General features: G+C 49.0%; 1 protein-coding gene across 3 annotated transcripts in view; it reads left to right on the top strand.

Annotated features, from left to right (window-relative positions):
• TMEM255A (transmembrane protein 255A) overlaps nucleotides 1-17,948 on the top strand; it is a 52,398-nt gene that overhangs the window by 26,425 nt on the left and 8,025 nt on the right. For 2 of the 3 annotated variants that reach the window (XM_003360426.4, XM_001925258.6), the window contains 2 exons: nucleotides 8,024-8,186; nucleotides 13,982-14,125. In XM_003360426.4, coding sequence (XP_003360474.1) covers nucleotides 8,024-8,186; nucleotides 13,982-14,125 — 307 coding nt within the window. Of the gene's footprint in view, nucleotides 1-8,023; nucleotides 8,187-13,981; nucleotides 14,126-14,713; nucleotides 15,481-17,948 lie in introns of those variants that run through there. The other variant, XM_021080216.1, reaches the window with a different exon arrangement.

The raw sequence follows: 17,948 nt of genomic DNA, 5'->3' as shown, positions 1-17,948 counted from the left end.
GGAGGTGCGATTTGTGAAGAGACTGGAATGATGTGAGAGGGTGACCCAAGGATCTAGTGGATACTTGGGAAAAGACTGTGTCAAGCAAAGGGAACAGCAAGTGCAAAGGCCCTGAGGCAGGAGCAGGCTTGGTACTGGTTCTGCCACAACTGTGCTGGCCCTCTGCCTTTCAATTTTGAAACCCTCCTTTATTCTCTTTCAAAGCATATTTAGGTGCCAGGAATACAGAGACTCCTGCTGAGGAGCTCATAGACTAGTAGGGCGGACAGTCATGTGAGCCATTGATTGCAGTCTAGTGTGAGAAGTGTGAGGATTTGTGGACGTCCTGGGGACCTTCTTGATGGGCAAATGACTGAAAGTCAAAGTTGCCAGGGTGAGGGTGGGGCAGTGTCAAGGAGGAGGGGATGTGGGAGCTGAGGCTTAAAGGGTAAGTAGGGAATTAGGAAATAAACCCAAATGGGGTGGAGGACCGGAGGGTGTCCTCAGCAGTCGTGGGGGTGGTTATACAAGGTGATACGAGGTGAGGGCAGAGCTCTAGTCACAGATCAGATCTTGGAGGGCTCATAGGTGTGCCTTTGGATTTGACCCTGTAAGCAACTGGGAGCCATTGAAGGATATAGCATGTAAGGTGGATTTGAGTGGTTAGAGACTGGAGGCAGCTAGGGGGCCGGTGCAAGAGTCCAGGCCAAAGGGGACAGAGCCAAGATTAAGTTGGTTTGGAGGCAACTAAAATCAAGGAGTACTTTTTTTTTTTTTTTTGTCTTTTTGCCATTTCTTGGGCCGCTCCCCCGGCATATGGAGGTTCCCAGGCTAGGGGTCGAATCAGAGCTGTAGCCACCAGCCTACGCCAGAGCCACAGCAGTGCGGGATCCAAGCCGCGTCTGCAACCTACACCACAGCTCAGGGCAATGCCGGATCGTTAACCCACTGAGCAAGGGCAGGGACTGAACCCGCAACCTCATGGTTCCTAGTCGGATTCCTTAACCACTGCGCCACGACGGGAACTCCCTAATCTCAAATTTCTAATTCACCCCCCCCCCCCCCTTTCCCCTTTGGTAACCATAAGTTTGTTTTCTATGTCCGTGAGTCTGTTTCTGTTCTATAGATAGGCTCATTTGTGCCACATTTTAGATTCCAAATATAAGTGATATCATATGGTGTTGATCTTTCTCTTTCTGACTTACTTCACTTAGTATGAGAATCTCTAGTTGCATTCATGTTGCTGCAGATGGTATTATTTCATTCTTTTTTGTGGCTGCATAGTATTCCATGGCATCTATCTTCCACATCTTCTTAATCCATTCAGCTGCAAATGGCCATTTAGGTTGCTTCCACATCTTAGCTATTGTAAATGGTGCTACAGTGAACATAGGGGTGCGTGTATCTTCAAATTATGGGTTTTCTCCAGAGTGATGCCTAGGAGTGGGATCAAATGGTAGTTCTATATTAAGTTTTCTAAGACACTTCCATATTGTTCTCCATAGTGGCGACACCAATGTACATTCCCATCAATAATGTAGCAGGGTTCCTTTTTCTGCAAGGGCTACTTTTAAGAGCAGTTTGGAAGGTGGAATAGACAGGAATGCGTGGGCAAGTGATGCAGAGCGTGAGTAAACAGTCCTGTAGGTGGGGTGTGTCAGCCCATGCCTGCCACGCACATAGTTCCTTCCAGCCCTCAGTGCAGGAGGTGTGTGTGTTGGGGGGGCGAGGGCCAGGATGGTGGGGGGAAGGGAGGGGTTGGCAGAAGGGGCCTAGATGGAGCTAGATCCAGAAGGGTCAGCTGGATGCACCCCTCCTCACTCCCGCTCCCCAGCGTCAGTGTTGGGGGGCCAGTTTCTCTGGTTTGAGGATGGCGACTTGACAGATTGGAGGCGGAGGAGAAGGGGGACTCACACGAGCCCTTTTACTTTCCTCGCTAGCACCGGTCTCATTTCTTTAAAAGGTTTGGCAGCGGAGGGAGAGAAACTTCAAGACTCAAATGAGGTTTGGGGATTATCTGGGAGGTTCAATTATTCATGTTGTAATAATAACTAACACTTGTAAAGGACTTCCCTCCTTAGCGGTGATGGAGAGCCAGCTATAATTGTACTTCCTGAGCCCATCCTTCCAAAACTGATGGACAGAATGTAAAATAGGTCCTCTTGCCTCCCCTTTTCCATCCCCTTCCTCCTGCTTAGTCCCCCCCACCCCCCATCAGCTGGCTCCCCTCTCCCTTCTCCTTTCCTGTTGCTGAGATCCTGAGACCCCAGGAGGAGAGAGGGCTGAGAAGGGAGGGATTCCTAGCAGGCACACCCTTCTCTCTGCAATTAGGTGTGTTTCGGAAAAAGGTCTGAATCAACTAAATCCTACTTTAAATTTCATTTAAGTGAGCCCTTAGGTGAATTTTTTTTTTTTTTAAGCGGAGGCTCAAGCCCAATTTATCTTCCTGTCAATCTGAACTTCATAGTAACTGACTTACTTAAAGCAGGTTATGCCAGGATTGTCTTCAAGGCTGTAAAGGAATTTTATGAGGAGCTCTGCTAAACTCTCGGCTCCCTAAAGGCAGCGAGCATGGCTTAATCTTATCTGTACCCTCAGGCCCCGGCACAGGATGGGGTTTGAATGAAGAGCTGCTGACAAGGGAGGGACACCCTTTTCCCCCCGGGAAAATAAACTATTGGGCAGGTGACTAAGAAGGCTCACGGGAACTCTCCCCCTAAAGACCTTCGAGCTAGAAATGGGTTCACCCACCTGATGCCTGGAGACCAGCCTCAGGCAGCGATCTCAGCCTTGTCTGTAGCGCTGATTCTTAGGGTAAAGCCACTAGAAAAGCCCTTTGTGAGCTTTTCATCAGGAAACAGTCCTACTGGGTCAGAAACCAAGGCCACGAGACTTAGGAGGTGATGATCCTACAATAGAGGGAAAAGATTTTCCTTGACCCCAGGCTTTTTCCAGCCATCTCAGAGGAGACCCAAACTCTGGGCCTAAATAGAGCTAGCTAGAGCATGCTGAGGCTCGGAGACTTTAATTTACCGAGTGTGTATTTGTTTTCCTCATGCGAAGCCTATTTTTAATCAATTGCCAGCTCCTCTAGTCCATTTCCTGGAAAGGAGGCCAAGAGAAAAAAAGTGGGAACAAAAACATCAGGCAGTCATTTGAACAGCACTACGGAAACAGAATTTCTACTGTCCCCTCATAGCCACAGACCTTTTTTGACGTCAGGGGCAGTGAGGTTTTAATACCAAACATAGATGATTCCATTTCGCCTTGTGCAGGAAGGTGGCTTCCTCTAGGACATGGCTCCTTAGCAGCTGCCTTTCAGTCCTTTGCTGAGCTTTGGTGAGGTCAAGTCAATATCACTGGTTTTCAGTGTGTAACCTAAAGGAAATGGGAGTGGTTTGTGAACGGCTGCAGCTGGTAATAAATAAAATGAAAGATGAAAGCTCATTTTCATTCGTTCCTCCCTTTGCCAAACTTTTATGGAGCTCCTCCTGTGTGCCAGGGATTGTTCTAAAAGTATCCTTGGAGTTCCCTGGTGGCCTAGCAGTTAAGGATCTGGTATGGTCACTGCTGTGGCACGGGTTCGATCCCTGGCCAGGAACTTTCACATGCCATGGGCATGGCCAAAGAAAAAGAGAAAAAGAATAGGTATCCTTAAAATATAATTTCCCTTTTAAGGAACTCAGTTTATCAGGGGAGGTGGGGGAGGGGGTTTAGACCAATACACAGAATACATGCAGCGAGAGAAGGATTCACAGAGGCTCCCCGTTGCTGCTGCCTGTCCATCACGAGTTGGTGAATGATTCCAGGCCCTTATCTAAGAGCAGAAGGATACCCTTCAGCCTTATCCAAGATCTGTTGCCTCCTACTTTGCTGAATGTGGACTGAAACACAGAGAGGTTATCTGTTTCTCCAGGCACAGCCAGCCAGTTGGGAGCAAGGGGGTGAAGGCCCGCATTGGGTGACCCATCTTATGATCAATGCAGTGATCAGTCTTTGAACTCAGTTACTCATTCACCACGTATCTATTGAGGACCCGTAACGTTCCTACCAGTGAGCCAGGAGGCAGTGAGGGGCACACAAAGAAGTGTAAGAGAGGACCTTGCACGCGGGAGGTTACGATTAAGACAGAGCCATCATGTCCGCCTTGGCCTTGGTTGTAGCTTCGGCACCCTGCACAGGGCTAAACACTGAGTAGGTTCTCAGTAAACGTCGGATTAAATACGTAACTGAATTACTGACATACGTGAAGGGCCAAACCAAGACGAGCAGACCAAGGCTGTGGGAGTCCAGAGAAAATGCTAATGAATGGGCACTCAGTCCTTGAAAGAGGCAGCAGGGACGTGTGTGTGGAAGCTTTGCACAGTGGGGAGGTCAGGACAGGCAGAGAGCGGAAGGCAGGGCCTTCCGTGCAGAGGGAGAAATCGGAACGAAGGTCTGGAATAAGTACCCAGCATGGCCAGTTTGGGGCTTTTGAGCACTCCACCTGGAGGGTCGATTCCATTTTGGAGTCAGATTATGGAGCACTGAGGAATTGGGACACTTCTTACCGAAGGTAATGGGGAGCCATGAAGGGTTTTTGATGTAATGAGTGGCTTAAATTTAGAATGTTTTTTTGGGGGGTTCCCATCGTGGCTCAGTGGAGGCGAATCTGACTAGTATTCATGAGGACGCAGGTTCAATCCCTGGCTTCTCTCAGTGGGTTAAGGATCCGGCGTTGCCGTGAGCAGTGGTATAGGTCGCAGACGTGGCTCGGATCCTGCGTTGGTGTGGCTGTGGTGTAGACCGGCAGCTGTAGCTCCAATTTGACCCCAAGTCTGGTAACCTCCATATGCTGCAGGTGCGGTCCTAAAAGACAAATAAAATAAAATAAAATAAAATAAAATAAAATGTTTAAGGAAGCTTAATCAGGCTGTGGTAGAGTCTGGCGGGAGGGCCCTGCAGTCATGGAGGCTTGAGGGTGGGAGCAGTGAGAACACAAAAGATAGAATTTCAGAGGAACCTCTGCCCAGAGACTGAACCAGATGGAATTATGAATCTCAAATAGAAGCAAACCACATTAATTTGCTAAACCCTGAACCAGATATAAGTATTAACAGTCTTTTTGCTTCATGGCTGAGTAAAAAAACATTTTAGTAGCTGCTGAACCCACTCAAACGAAAACCAAACATATATTCTCTACAATTACTGGATCTTTTTAAACGAACTACAAATCTATCCCCAAGTTGTGTCTGTGCCTTTAAAGCTTCACTGCCTTGAAGAGCAAGATTCAAACGTTTGAATGGTGTTGCCAGAGGCTGGCTTTTAGAAGGGAAAAAATATCGATATATGTTTGGTGGGGGCTCTTCTAATGTGCTAGAGTAGCGCTTTCGTGCATTTGCTCATGAAATCCCTCAGGCTCAGACAGGTTAAGAAAGTCGCTCAGGGGAGTTCCCGTTGTGGCTCAGCAGTAATGAACCCGACTAATATCCATGAGGATACTAGTTTGAGCCCTAGCCTCACTCAGTGGGTTAAGGATACCGTGTTGCTGTGGCTGTGGCATAGGCCAGCAGCTGCAGCTACGATTCAACCCATTCAACCCGTAGCCTGGGAACTTCATATGCTATGGGTGCGGCCCTAAAAGGGGGAAAAAAAAAAAGGAAGCGAGAAAGTCACTTGGGGTCAGACAGCAAATGAGTGACAGAGCCAGGGTTCAAATGCAGTCTGGCTGCATATTTTACTGCTGTCTATATGTCCTACCAGCCCGCCCTCGGTGTATGAAGAGGTGGGCAGAGATAATTGGGGAGAAGTCAGAAGCTGATTCTCAGACCTTCCCTGCAACCCCACAACCTCACACGCTCCCTCACACACAGGCCTGCCCTTTTCAGGGGCTACTCCTTGTACAGCGGTGTCTTTTTGAGCTATAGGTAATCTGTGGATCCTCCCTGCCCCATCCCCAAGCCCAAGTACAGTGCCAGCTAATAGGAGACACTCAGTGTACGATCCCAGTGGTCTCCAGCTGTGTCCTAAAAACCCTGAAATCCACTAAAATCCCGCTATGGAAGCTTACTCTTTAAAACAGTGGGTCTTGGAGTTCCCATTGTGGCTCAGCAGGTTACAAGCCTGACGAGTATCCTTGAGGATGCAGGTTCGATTCCCGGCCCCTCCTCAGTGGGTTAAGGATCTGGCATTGCCGTGACCTGCCGTGTAGATTGCAGACATGGCTCAGATCTGGCATTGCTGTGGCTGTGGTGTAGGCTGGCAGCTGCAGCTCCAATTCAACCCCTACCCTGGGAATTCCATGTGCTGTGGGTATGGCCCCCCCAAAAAAACAAATAAATGAAACAGTGGGTCTCACGAGTTCCCTGGTGGTGCATCAGATTAAGGATCTGGCATTGTCACTGCAGCTATTCTGGTCGCTGCTGTGGCGCAGGTTCCTGGCCCAGGAACTTCCACATGCCTCTGGTGCTGCCAAGAAACAAAAAAAGTGGGTCTCAAATATTAGTGAGCTTGTGAACACAGGTTCTAGAGTCTCACCCCAAGAGATTCTGCCAGATTTAGTAGGACTGTGGCTGGGCCTAGGAATCTGCATTCCTGGGTACATGCACACATGCAGAGACACCCAAAAGCACATACAAATAACGCACACAGGCAGGTACACAGACACACAAACACAGATGATTCTGATGCAGGCTGCCCTGTAACCACACTGATTTCAATTCCTTAGAGAAACGCTGTTTTGAAAGAATTCTAAGATAATTCATGTTCATAGCAAGGAATGGGATAGAGTGATAGGGCTATATTTGGACAGAGTGGTCAGGGAAGACCTCTCTGAGAAGGTGATATTCTGGTTTTGTGCAGGATCTCAGCTTTAGCTTAGTTTAGTTTTTGGCCATGCCTATGGCATGCGGAAGTTCCCGGGCCAGGCATCAAACCTGCACCATAGCAGCGAGCCAAGCCGCTGCAGTGACAATGACCTATCCTTAACCTTCTGTGCCACAAGGGAACCGCTCAGCTTTAGTTCTTTATTGGGACATTGTTTTTTTGTTTCTTGGAGGTTTTTTGGGTTTTTTGTTGTTGTTGTTGTTGTTGTTGTTTGGTTTTTAGGGCTGCTTATGGAGGTTCCCAGGCTAGGGGTCGAATCAGAGCTACAGCTGCTGGCCTACGCCACAGCCACAGAAATGCCAGATCTGAGCCGCATCTGCGACCTACACCACAGCTCACAGTAACGCCAGATCCTTAACCCACTGAGCGAGGCCAGGGATCGAACCCGCAACCTCGTGGTTCCTAGTCAGATTCATTTCTGCTGAGCCTCGATGGGAACGCCTGTGTTTTGTTTTGTTTTGAGAGAGAAAACACTGAAATCTTGAAGCCTGAATTCGGATCCCAGCTCTACCACTTAGGACTTGAGGAAGCTCCTAACCTCTGTGTGCTTCAGTTTCTTCATCTGTCAAATGGGCACGTGGGGGTATCTACCTCATCGAATATTGTAAGGACTAGTAGCACCGCGCAATAGAACTTTCTGCGATGCTGGACATATTCTATAATCTGCTCTGTCCAGTACAGTAACCAGTCACTAGTGAGCCCCTTAAAAATGTAGCTGCCCAGGACTTCCCAGGTGGCTGGTGGGACTGAAGAACTAAAATTTTCACTTTTGCTTTATTTTCTTAGCCACCTGTTGACAAGTAGCTGCCATATTAGCACAGATGAAATGAATTCACACACGTAAAATGCTTAGCCTCCTGCCGGCACACAGCAGGTGTCAATAATTGTCATCTAGGAGTAGTGTTAGCAGTGCTAACAAGTGGGAGGGTTTTTTTGGGTAAATAGCAACCCAGCGTGGCTTGATCAGTGTCTTGCTCCCTGAGTGCCTTCTGGGCTAGATGTCCCCTTACGACAGCTGCCCACCTGCCCACCTGTCTTTTCTCGCTGAGCTACCTGATAGCCAAAGCCCAGGCGGGGTGGGGGTGTTGGGAGAGAGCAGAGTGAGAGCGAGAGCGAGCGAGCGAGCGAGCAAGCAGCCTGCTCCCTGGGAACTGACTGGCGTGTGCCTCTCCCCATCCAGCCGGGTGGAGATCACCGGTGGCTACTACGAGTACATCGACGTCAGCAGCTGCCAGGACATCATCCACCTCTACCACCTGCTCTGGTCCGCCACCATCCTCAACATCGTTGGCCTGTTCCTGGGCATCATCACTGCCGCTGTCCTGGGGGGCTTTAAGGACATGGTAAGGAAGGAAGGGAACTCCCACTCTGCAGAGGCCCCCTCCTCCTGTCAGGGCCGGGGTGAGGCTAGGCGGTTGGGGGCAGTGGGGACCCATGTTTTGAAAGGAGGGACAGAAGCCATGGCTTCAAGAACGTAGCTGCCCTCTGCAGTTCCTGCTCTTATGCAACGGGCCAGTGGCATCTCTGGAGCGCTGGACGCAGATGTGAGCCCCGGCCCTGGCACAGTGGGTTAAGGATCTGGCATTGCTGCATCTGCGGCTTAGGTGGCAACTGCAGCTTGGATCTGATCCCTGGCCCGGGAACTCCATGCGCCAAGGGGCGGCCCCAAAAGAAAAAAACAAAAAACAAAACCATAGTTGCCCTCAGCATCTCCATTTGAAGGAGTCAGGTAACGTCATCTGTCTGCAGAGATTCTTATTGACATGAGTTGCCTGTGTTCCTGAGGCACATTCAGGGGGCAGGTGGGCTTCAGGCTGGTTATGTCAACCTAGGCTTTCATTACCCCCCACCCTCACCCCGATCCTGACACGCACTTTTAGTAGAAACTTTTTGGATAGTTTCTTCCCTAACAGACTTCGGGAGAGCTGGAGGGAAAGCTGTTTTGAGCTACAGGTACGAGTATTGCTGGTCTCCCCCTCCCCAGGAATTTCTGCCAGGAGTTTCCCTGGAAAGAGCCTGGGGACTCTGTGCTCATGAAGGGCCAGCCCAAGGCTAAGCTGCTTGTCGGGTCTTACCCTCAACCTTAACCTCAACCTCAGCTCCCCCGCCTGCCCTGTGCTCCCTTTCAGCTCTTTTCCATATTTGCAGGTGTGTCTGCAAAGGCACCCCAGGACTCAGCACCCAGCAGGCCCCCCATAATAGTGGGGTCCTTCTTTTGCTTTTAAAGCATTTCAAAGCATTTATTTGCTTATTGAATAAACCTTGATCTCTAATTAAGGAGATAATGGCTTTACAGCTATGGCTATCAACCTGGTTTCAGATTAGAACAGAATCACCCGAGGTGCTTTAAAAAGCCCAGCTGCCTGGGCCCCTCCCCTGGAGATGCTGACTTAATTGGTCTAAATTGAAGCCCAGGCCGCAAAATGTTTTAAAAGGCCCCCAGGTGATTCCATAGTGTGGGTGCGGCCCTGGTTGAGTGTGACTGCTTTAAAGAACTGTCCCATGTGTGCCTAGGGAATTCTTTAGTGCCCCCCAAGGGTTTTCCTTTGACCCCAGAAATGAGGCAGATAAGCCCTAGGCCCTTGGCTGTTTCTGTTGCATTTTGGGGTCACTGAGGAACAGAAACCTGAAAGGCCCCTTATAGTTTGGCCCTGGACTGTCAAGAGGACGAATGATGGAAAGCAAAGGCCCGTAGTAGGAGAAAGGAAGAGAAAGGCTGCGGCTTGGGGAGCAAGTCCCCAGCAGACCCGGGCTGACCGCAGGTACTGAGGGTGCCTGCTGGTGACCCTGAGTCAGGAGAAGAGCCTTCCCCGCGCCTGCCAGGCCTGTCTTAGCTCTTTTTTCTCTCTCCCTGTCTCACACAAGCCTTTCTCACCTCCACTCGCCTCCTCCCCCTGGGGAAGGCCCTAGCGCTGAGCAGTGGGAGAAGCGGCAAGGTAGGTGGGCCCCTTGGAGGGAGAAGGATGCCCTGTAAGTTGGGGCCCGAGGGAGCTTTAGGGTGAGAACGTTTTGGAGAAGCTTTTTCTGGATTGAAGCTTCTTGGGAGAAAAGAATGCCCTTTGTCCTGGGAAACGTCCCCCAGGGAGCAGGGGAAAGCGGAGGCTTTGTGTGGAATCTGAGCCGCTCCGGCTGGAGGAGATGCTTCCTGTTGGGGTTGGCAAATGGAGGCATCAGGGTTCTCTGAATCGTCCCGAGAGCTTTCAGACGTGGGCAGCTGAGCGCCTTGAAGCACAGACGGGATGGCTGGTGGCCACTTGGTAGGCCCTGTGGGGCTCCTGCAGGAACCTTTGCCAAAACTCAGTTGACCATTGATGTATAGGCTTATTTCTGGACTCTTATTTTTAGCTGTTAAAATATGTACAGTATTATTATGTTTCAAGTGTACAATATGGACTGTTCATGTCACTGTGACCTTTGATCTTGTGTTGATGGTCCCTCCTGAGAGGTGGCACTAACAGTCCCCTTACTTTCTCTAAAGGGCTTTTGCCCAGTTACTTTCCTCACTCCCCACCAGTGCTCCTACCTTGTGAAGTAAGTATTACTGTCCCATTTCACAGATGACGAAACAGGCCAACAGAGGCCAGGTGACCTGCCCAGGGCTAAATAGCAGAGCTGGGAGCCGAGTCCAGCTGTGTCAGATGCCAGAGACTTGGCACCTCTGCTCCATCCCAGCTGCCCCTAACGGGCCTTTTCTGACCTCCTTCATTTAGTGGCTTTAATTGAAAAAATTAGAAGTGAGTTGTTTCCAACTCTTGGGAGCTTCTTGGAGAGCAGATGAGGAGGCAAGGGAAGAAATGAGTGTCATCAAACGCCAAGCCTGGGAGCGCAGTCAAGGGTCAGTGGGGACAACAAAAGACGGAAGCCAGGAGCAGAGGACCAGAGACTGGATTCATGAGGTGAAAGAACAAGCAGGAGTTATCAGATGGGGCACCAAGAAGGAATCATGGCTGATATCATGTTATTAAAATGAAACGTGGTGTTTTCTGTGGCCTGGATTCAGTCCCTGGTCTGGAAACTGAGGTCTCACGTCAATCTACTACACGCCATGGCCCCAAAAAAATTTTTTTAAAAGACAGAGACATGGTGTAGAAAATTCTGGAACATCAACAAGGTCGGCCTACATAAAATCCTCGGCTGAGGTCCAGATGTGCTTGGCGACTCGTGGGGTCCTTCTCCCTGAGTAGAAGGCCCAGGCTGGTGAAAGGCCCTCCTGAGGCGAGAGGACAGGACCCGAGGGCTGCGAGCCAGCAGCCTTCACCACCATCAACTAGGAGCCACCATTTCCAGAGTTGTGGGAACCTGAAAGGAAAAAGGACATCGTTCCCTGACTACAGGGGCTTGGTGAAAGGATCTTTAATGTTTGATGACCAAAAGTGTTTTCTGCCCAAAGATGTAAGAATTGGAGGTCAATCTTTAAAAAGGGACAGTATCTTGCCATTTTCTCCTACTTGGTATTTCCAGTTTAGAGTGAAGCAGAGGGGAGATGAAAGCAGCCTTCTTTCCGAAGTCCAAAATCATTGTCTCAAGAGACTTGGTCTTTGTCCAGGCAGATTGCTTTTATCATTTCCTGTGCTGCTAGTAACCTTTCACTTCACTGGAGCTCAGCATGCCACTGATCAAAAATGGGGGAATAACGAATCTGACGTGTATCCATGAGGATGCGGGTTCGATCCCTGGCCTCGCTCAGTGGGTTAAGGATCTGGCGTTGCCGTGAGCTGTGGTGTAGGTTGAAGACGCAGCTTGCATCTGGCATTGCTGTGGCTGTGGCGTAGGCCAGCAGCTGCAGCTCTGATTCGACCCCTAGCCTGGGAACTTCCATAAGCCACAGGCGTAGCCCTAAAATGACAAAAAAATGGCCTCATGCCATGAACCCCAGAATTATTTGTACAGACATACACGTTCCTATATGCACATACAAATTTAGACAGAGCCCAAATGTATTGTAAAATCAGATTTAAAACAGCCTGACCATTGTTTGGGGCCATCCCTTTTGCTCCTTCCTTGCCCAGCTCCTTACTTCACCCCCTTCACTCCCTTGACCTCTCTTGGTGCCCCATCCATTTCCTCCACGTTTCTCTTCTGTGGCTTTCCTGGGCTTATTCAATCTTCCTCCATCTTCCTTTCTCTATAATAATAATCTTCAAAGATTATCCTGGACCCCTGGCCTCTGGGCACACATAAAACTTTTTATAGAGTCTACACTGCATGATTGTTAGGCTTAGTTTATTTGCATCAAAGAACTGGTTTTGTTTCGCAAGAGCTGGAGGGTGTGTTTCGAATTGACACAAGGTCAAGGGAACATGCTTTTTGGGACTTCCTCGGGGATGACCTTTCTTCTTGGCATCCTGGTGCAGAGGGAAGGGCCTTTCTGAGCACTCTTCCTCTGTAAAGCGAGCCAGCCCTCGGACTGGTCAAGATCTCGGCTGTCTCCCCGACGTGAGGGAAGCTGAGGAACATTTCTCTAGTAGGTGTCTGTGAGCAGCATCATAATGACTGAGGTTTGTAGCTCTTCAAACCTCCTAGAGATGTAAACAGTAACCCACTCCAAGGAAGAGAGCAGCAGACTGTGTTGAAACTTGCTGTAAGGGAGTTTCCTCTGCCAACACCCCAGCATGGTTGTTTGTGCCATTGCCAAAGCTTGCCCACACATTTTCATCACTTGAGGGGAAGCTTCTGCTCTCCGTTAATGCAGAGGAGATAATGTACCAGAAACAGGACTCGTTGATTTTTCAGACAGCTCTCGATTGTCCACACGAATGGCATGGACAATGGGAGAAAAACCTGACCCCACACCTTGACCCATGTGGCACTCATGGCACAAAGCAATCCCGCTTGGGAACTGATGAGCAATGGTCATTTCCTTTAGCCATGTCTTGGCCTTGCAGAAGTCACAGCTACTGTCTAGACAGCATTAGCTTTAACCCTTGAAGGGCTACACACACCACCATGTCATAAAAATGGATTGTTTTGTTTTCCCCAAAAGGGGGTGTCGATATATACACTCCGCTTGGTCTTTCATGGCCCCTGTGCTTGGGTTTAGCCTCCAGCCTGCAGGGCTGATGTGGAATGAATGCCTTTCATGTCTGCATGAGAGCCCTTGGCAAGGCTGGAACCTGCAAGAATCCTTCCAATTTTTACAGACCCTTGGTGACTGATCACACTTCTCACAGCCAGCGCAGTAGCCTTGTCTGTTTGCCGTTCTGTATTTGGGGTCTTAATTTTTGCTTTTTCTTTTTTGTTTTAGAAAGTCACCTAAATAAATGATTTCAACTTCTCTATAGGTTTAACTTTTTCAAAATGAGAAGTTGTGGTGGGGTGGGTGGGGGGGATGACATAAGTAACACGTATCGGTTGTAAAAACTTTGGCTCTATAATAGTAAAGAGTCCCCACTCACTTCCTAACACTGGTGCCTTCCCCAGAGACAACCACGGTTATCAGTTCGTTGTGAATCTTTCCAGATTGGTTTCTTCTCATTTACACATGTACATACATATATAATTGTTTTGAGTCTATTTTTACGTAAACTGTCATTATACTACGTTAATATAACATGGTGCCTTTTGTAAAGACTATTTTTTTTTAGAGAAGTTTCAGGTTCATAGCAAGATTGAGAGGAAGGTACAGAGACTTCCCACCTACCCCCTGCCCCACACATGCAGAGTCTCCCCCATTATCAGCATCCCCCACCAGAGTGGCGCATTGGTTACAACCGATGAGCCTCCGTTGACTCATCATAATCACCCAAAGTCTGTAGTTGACCTTAGGATTCCGCCTCATGTTGTATTTTCCATGGGTTTGGACAAATGAGTGATGACCTGTATTCATCATTATGGTACCATGCGGAGTAATTTCACATCCATAAAAGTCCTCTGTTCCATCTACTCATCCCTCTCCCCAACCCCAACCCCTGGCAACCACTGATCATTTTATTGTCTCCATAGTTTTGCTAGTGGCCTGTTTTTGTTTTCTAAACTTAACAGTAAATCCTGGACAACTTCTCCATCACTAAATATAGATGCACACCATTCTTTCTCAAGAGCTGCACGGGATTCTGTGGTATGGATGTACCGTAGTTTAGTTAACGCGTCTCCAAGTGATGAATATTTATGTTGTTTCTAATGTGTGTTTTTCCTACAGAACCCAACCCTCCCGGCACTGAACTGTTCTGTTGAAAATGCCCATCCAACTGTTGCCTACTATGCTCGTCCTCAAGTGGCCTCCTACAATACCTATTACCATAGCCCTCCGCACTTGCCGCCTTACTCTGCTTATGACTTTCAGGTATGTTTCGAGAGAAGAGAATTCCGCGATACCCTGCCTCTTGCTCTCTGGTTCTCTCTCTAATTATGGAAGCTTCCTAATATGTCTCAGGTAGCCAGGCTGCCTATCCCTGGTGGCCCGTAGCAGCCTGTGGGTCTCAGGGACTAGCCTAAGGATGGTGTGGGCAGGTGGTGATGGGAGAGATGGGGAGGGCGGGAGAGACAGGAGAGGAAAAGAAGCGGGATGATGGAAGGAAAGCGGAGAGAAGGAGAGAGGACCCAGCTGTGCCAAATGGCCTTGACCAACAGCAAGGAGAAGGCGATACTCATGTCACCACGGACCCTGCCAACAATGGCCCTTTCCGTTTGTCTGCCACAGGGGCTGCGACCTGCCTAACCCTTGCTCCTTAGCACAAGGGCCTTCTGAGCCACGCAGGGGTTTGAATCAAATCTGTCATGAGGGGAAAGGCTCTTCTTTTTCTCCAAACTTCTAAGAGGAACTCGACAGAGCAAATATTTTTTATAACACCCCCCTCCCCTTTTTGACCTTGCTCTCACGTGGGTCAGAAACAGCGTTACCAAATTTGCACGTTCCCATTTTCCTTTTAAGCTAAGAGTAAGCAGAGAAAAACAGAACCCCAAAGGCCCGTCATTAAAAGGAATTCATCGTATGCAGAGCACTGAATTAGGCACGTCAGGAAAACAGACGAAATGGTCTCTTGGGCATTTACAGCGATCATAAACCCTGGACCACAGAAGAGGGGGATTACACTCGAATCCGTTAATTCAAAATTTGGGGACCAAGCAAATGCCATTGCAAGGAGGGAGCTCATAATGAACTTCTGTTGACAAAAAGCCCGTGAATGCTACCGAGGGACATAAAAGCATGACTGTTTGGGGGCGCTTCCAATTAACCAGCCAGTTTCAGAAAAACAGAGCCCTTGGGCAACCTAATTTCCGCTTCAGATTAACACAATAATTGAAACTGAAAAACCTCCGTTTAGTTGCCTGAAGTTTACTTTGGTTTGGTTTAGATACTGTTTGGGGAGGTCCAAGACTCTATATTGCAATAGGAATACGTGTCTATAGTGTGAACATGGACTTGTTCACTGTCATCAAATCCGGCACAAGAGGGCATCCTCGAAAGCTTGGAGGAAAATGGTAGAACTTGTTTTAAAAGCCTTCTGGATTCATGGGTAGACAACTTCGGGAACTTGTTCCCCAAATAGGGAATGTAGACTGGAAAACATGAGTATGTTCCAAGAGGGCATGGGCAATTGCAGCTGCGCCAGGGGCAAAATGGAATCCTTGCAGTTCCTGTCGTGGCTCAGGGGTAAAGAACCTGACTAGTGTCGATGAGGATGTGGGTTCGATCCCTGGCCTTGCTCAGTGGGTTAAGGATCCGGCGTTGCCGTGAGTTGTGGTGTAGGTCACAGATGTGGGTTGGATCCCAAGTTGTTGTGGCTGTGGTGTAGGCCGGCAACTGTAGCTCCGGTTTGACCCCTAGCCTGGGAACCTCCATATGCCGAGGGCGTGGCCCTAAAAAGACTAAAAAGAAAAAGAAAAAAATCCAAAAAACAAAAAGGAATCCTTTAAGGGAATTCAGGGGTGTCAAACCTAGCTCAGGAGGGTCACCATTCTTTGAGGCGCCTGTAGTAAAAAATCACCCTGGGATAGAGGGGGCCGCACATGGGTTCAGCCCAAGAGGCTGCCTCCATTTTTTAAATATCAAAGTAAGTTATATTGACTATATTGATTTTAGAAATTTTCAGTTTCTAACAAACCCCTAAGGTGGTTGCTGCTAACTGGAAGATAGGAAGCCCCTGTTAGGGGACGGAGCCATCTCTCTGTCCATCATCCCAGCACAACCCCAGGCATGAAACCAAGACGGCCAATGCCCGTGGTGACCCAGGCTGTTGGGTTCAGTTCAGCCAGTGTTGACTGTATGTTCCCCCCATGTGCCAGGCACTGTGCTAGGAGCATTTCAAGCTCCATCTAGGGACGTGAGGGGGGATGGTCAGGGGACAGCTGTAGGGACCAAAAAGTAAATCCACGCTTAGCAGAGTGCTATGGAAACCCAGAAAAAGGGTATCTAACCCAGAGAAGGGATCCAAATCCAGCCACCTACCCCAAGGCTACTCTGTGGGCTTGTGGCAGGCACTTCAGGGGTTGCCAGAAGCCTCTGCTTCTCAATGATGGCGCCTATTCAGTGCGCACTTCCTGTGTCCCCAGCGCTGTGCTAAGTGCTTTACAAATCTCAAACCTTTGCCCTTTGAGGGAAATACTCTTGTCATGGCCATTTTTGAGATGAGTCATGGAGAAAGTAGGGAACTTCCCCAAAGTCACAGAGGTGGTAAGTGGAGGACATGGATCTGTATCCAGGACTGTCTGACGCCAGAGACTGACTTGGGGGATTCTTTGGAGAAGCTGTAAATCTGGGCGCAGCACTCACTGATCTTTATCCCTAGTGAATTTTAGGATATTTACATGTTCTACCGCTTCAAATCGTGGGCTTCCTCATCATGACTCAGAAGGGGTCTCTCTACTCTCTCGTCACCTTATTAAACAGGCTGCTGGGACTCTCCTTATACCTCCCTGGTTCTCTGTAGGCTCAGGCTATCCTTTGTATTTCCTTTTGCAGACACGTTATAAAGTCGTGGGTTTTATTATTTTTTTAAGTTGTGGGTTTTAAAGGGTATATTTTTACGTGATTTGTTCCCCTCTAGAACTTAGGTGGTATTTTGTTTTAGTATTTGAGTTGCGCTTTCTTGTGTTCCCTAAGTGCCAGTCCCTTACCGTTTCATAGGAGGAAGTACCAGTTTTTACCTAAGAAGGCCCCGAGGACGAGGGGACATCTGCTGAGTCCCCAAATAAATAGAAAGCAGTTAGCAAAATGTACACCAACTCTGACAATAAAGCCGCCAGAAGCACAGGCCTGCCGCCCGCCCCCCAAAAGCCAGAGCTCCCTTATTCTTTTCACAAATTGTGAAAGGGCCCAAATCAGAGCGGGGGAACTGACCTTTCCAGACTTTCTTCTGAATGACTTCCCCATTCAAGGTCATTGCCACACTGGACTGTTTATGACTTTGCCTTTGAAGACGTCTGTTTCCATTTTAGCCCGAGGCTGATAGAAGGAAGAGGAAAGAGATTTATAGGGTTTTGTTTTTAACCGCTCAAAGTCATGCCCTTCTTGGGTAGCTGTCCAGGGAAGAAGCTTGGGAAATATTTCTTGCGTCAGGTGGGAGCGAGGACTTGGGTCTGGGGAGCCGGCCCCAAGGATGTTTGAGCGCTGAGCTTGGAGAAGGACTCTTGTAAACTTTGGCCCTGCAGTGTCCTGTCCCTCAAGGCAGGAAGACTCGAAGCCAAGACTGCCGGTGCCTCCTTGCTCACCGTCCCAGCACTCACTCCTCCCGCCCCTCGCACGCCTTTCCCCATAGCCGAGTAGCCTGCATTCTCTAGGGTACACAGCACCAGTTTCAACCTCTGCTGGGAAATTCAACCCAGGGTAGCTTTTGGGTAAACCCCTTAAGCCATACTTCCAGACAGGGCTCCTCTAGCCATGGGCCGGTCCCTTTCCTGTCCATGGTGAATAGCCAAATTGAGCTTCAAACAAAAGTCTCAGGGAGTTCCATTGTGGCACAGTGGAAATGAATCTGACTAGTATCCTTGAGGACGCCAGTTCAATCCTGGCCTTGCTCAGTGGGTTAAGGATCCAGCGCTGTGGTGTAGGCCACAGACACGGCTCGGATCCCGCATTGCTGTGGCTATGGTGTAGGGCGGTGGCTACGGCTCAGATTAGACCCCTAGCCTGGGAACCTCCATATGCCACAGGGACATCCCTAAAA

This window comes from Sus scrofa, chromosome X (assembly GCF_000003025.6).
Source record: "Sus scrofa isolate TJ Tabasco breed Duroc chromosome X, Sscrofa11.1, whole genome shotgun sequence".
In the NCBI taxonomy this organism is placed as follows: Eukaryota; Metazoa; Chordata; class Mammalia; order Artiodactyla; family Suidae; genus Sus; species Sus scrofa.
This window is presented reverse-complemented; position numbering and strand designations above follow the sequence as displayed.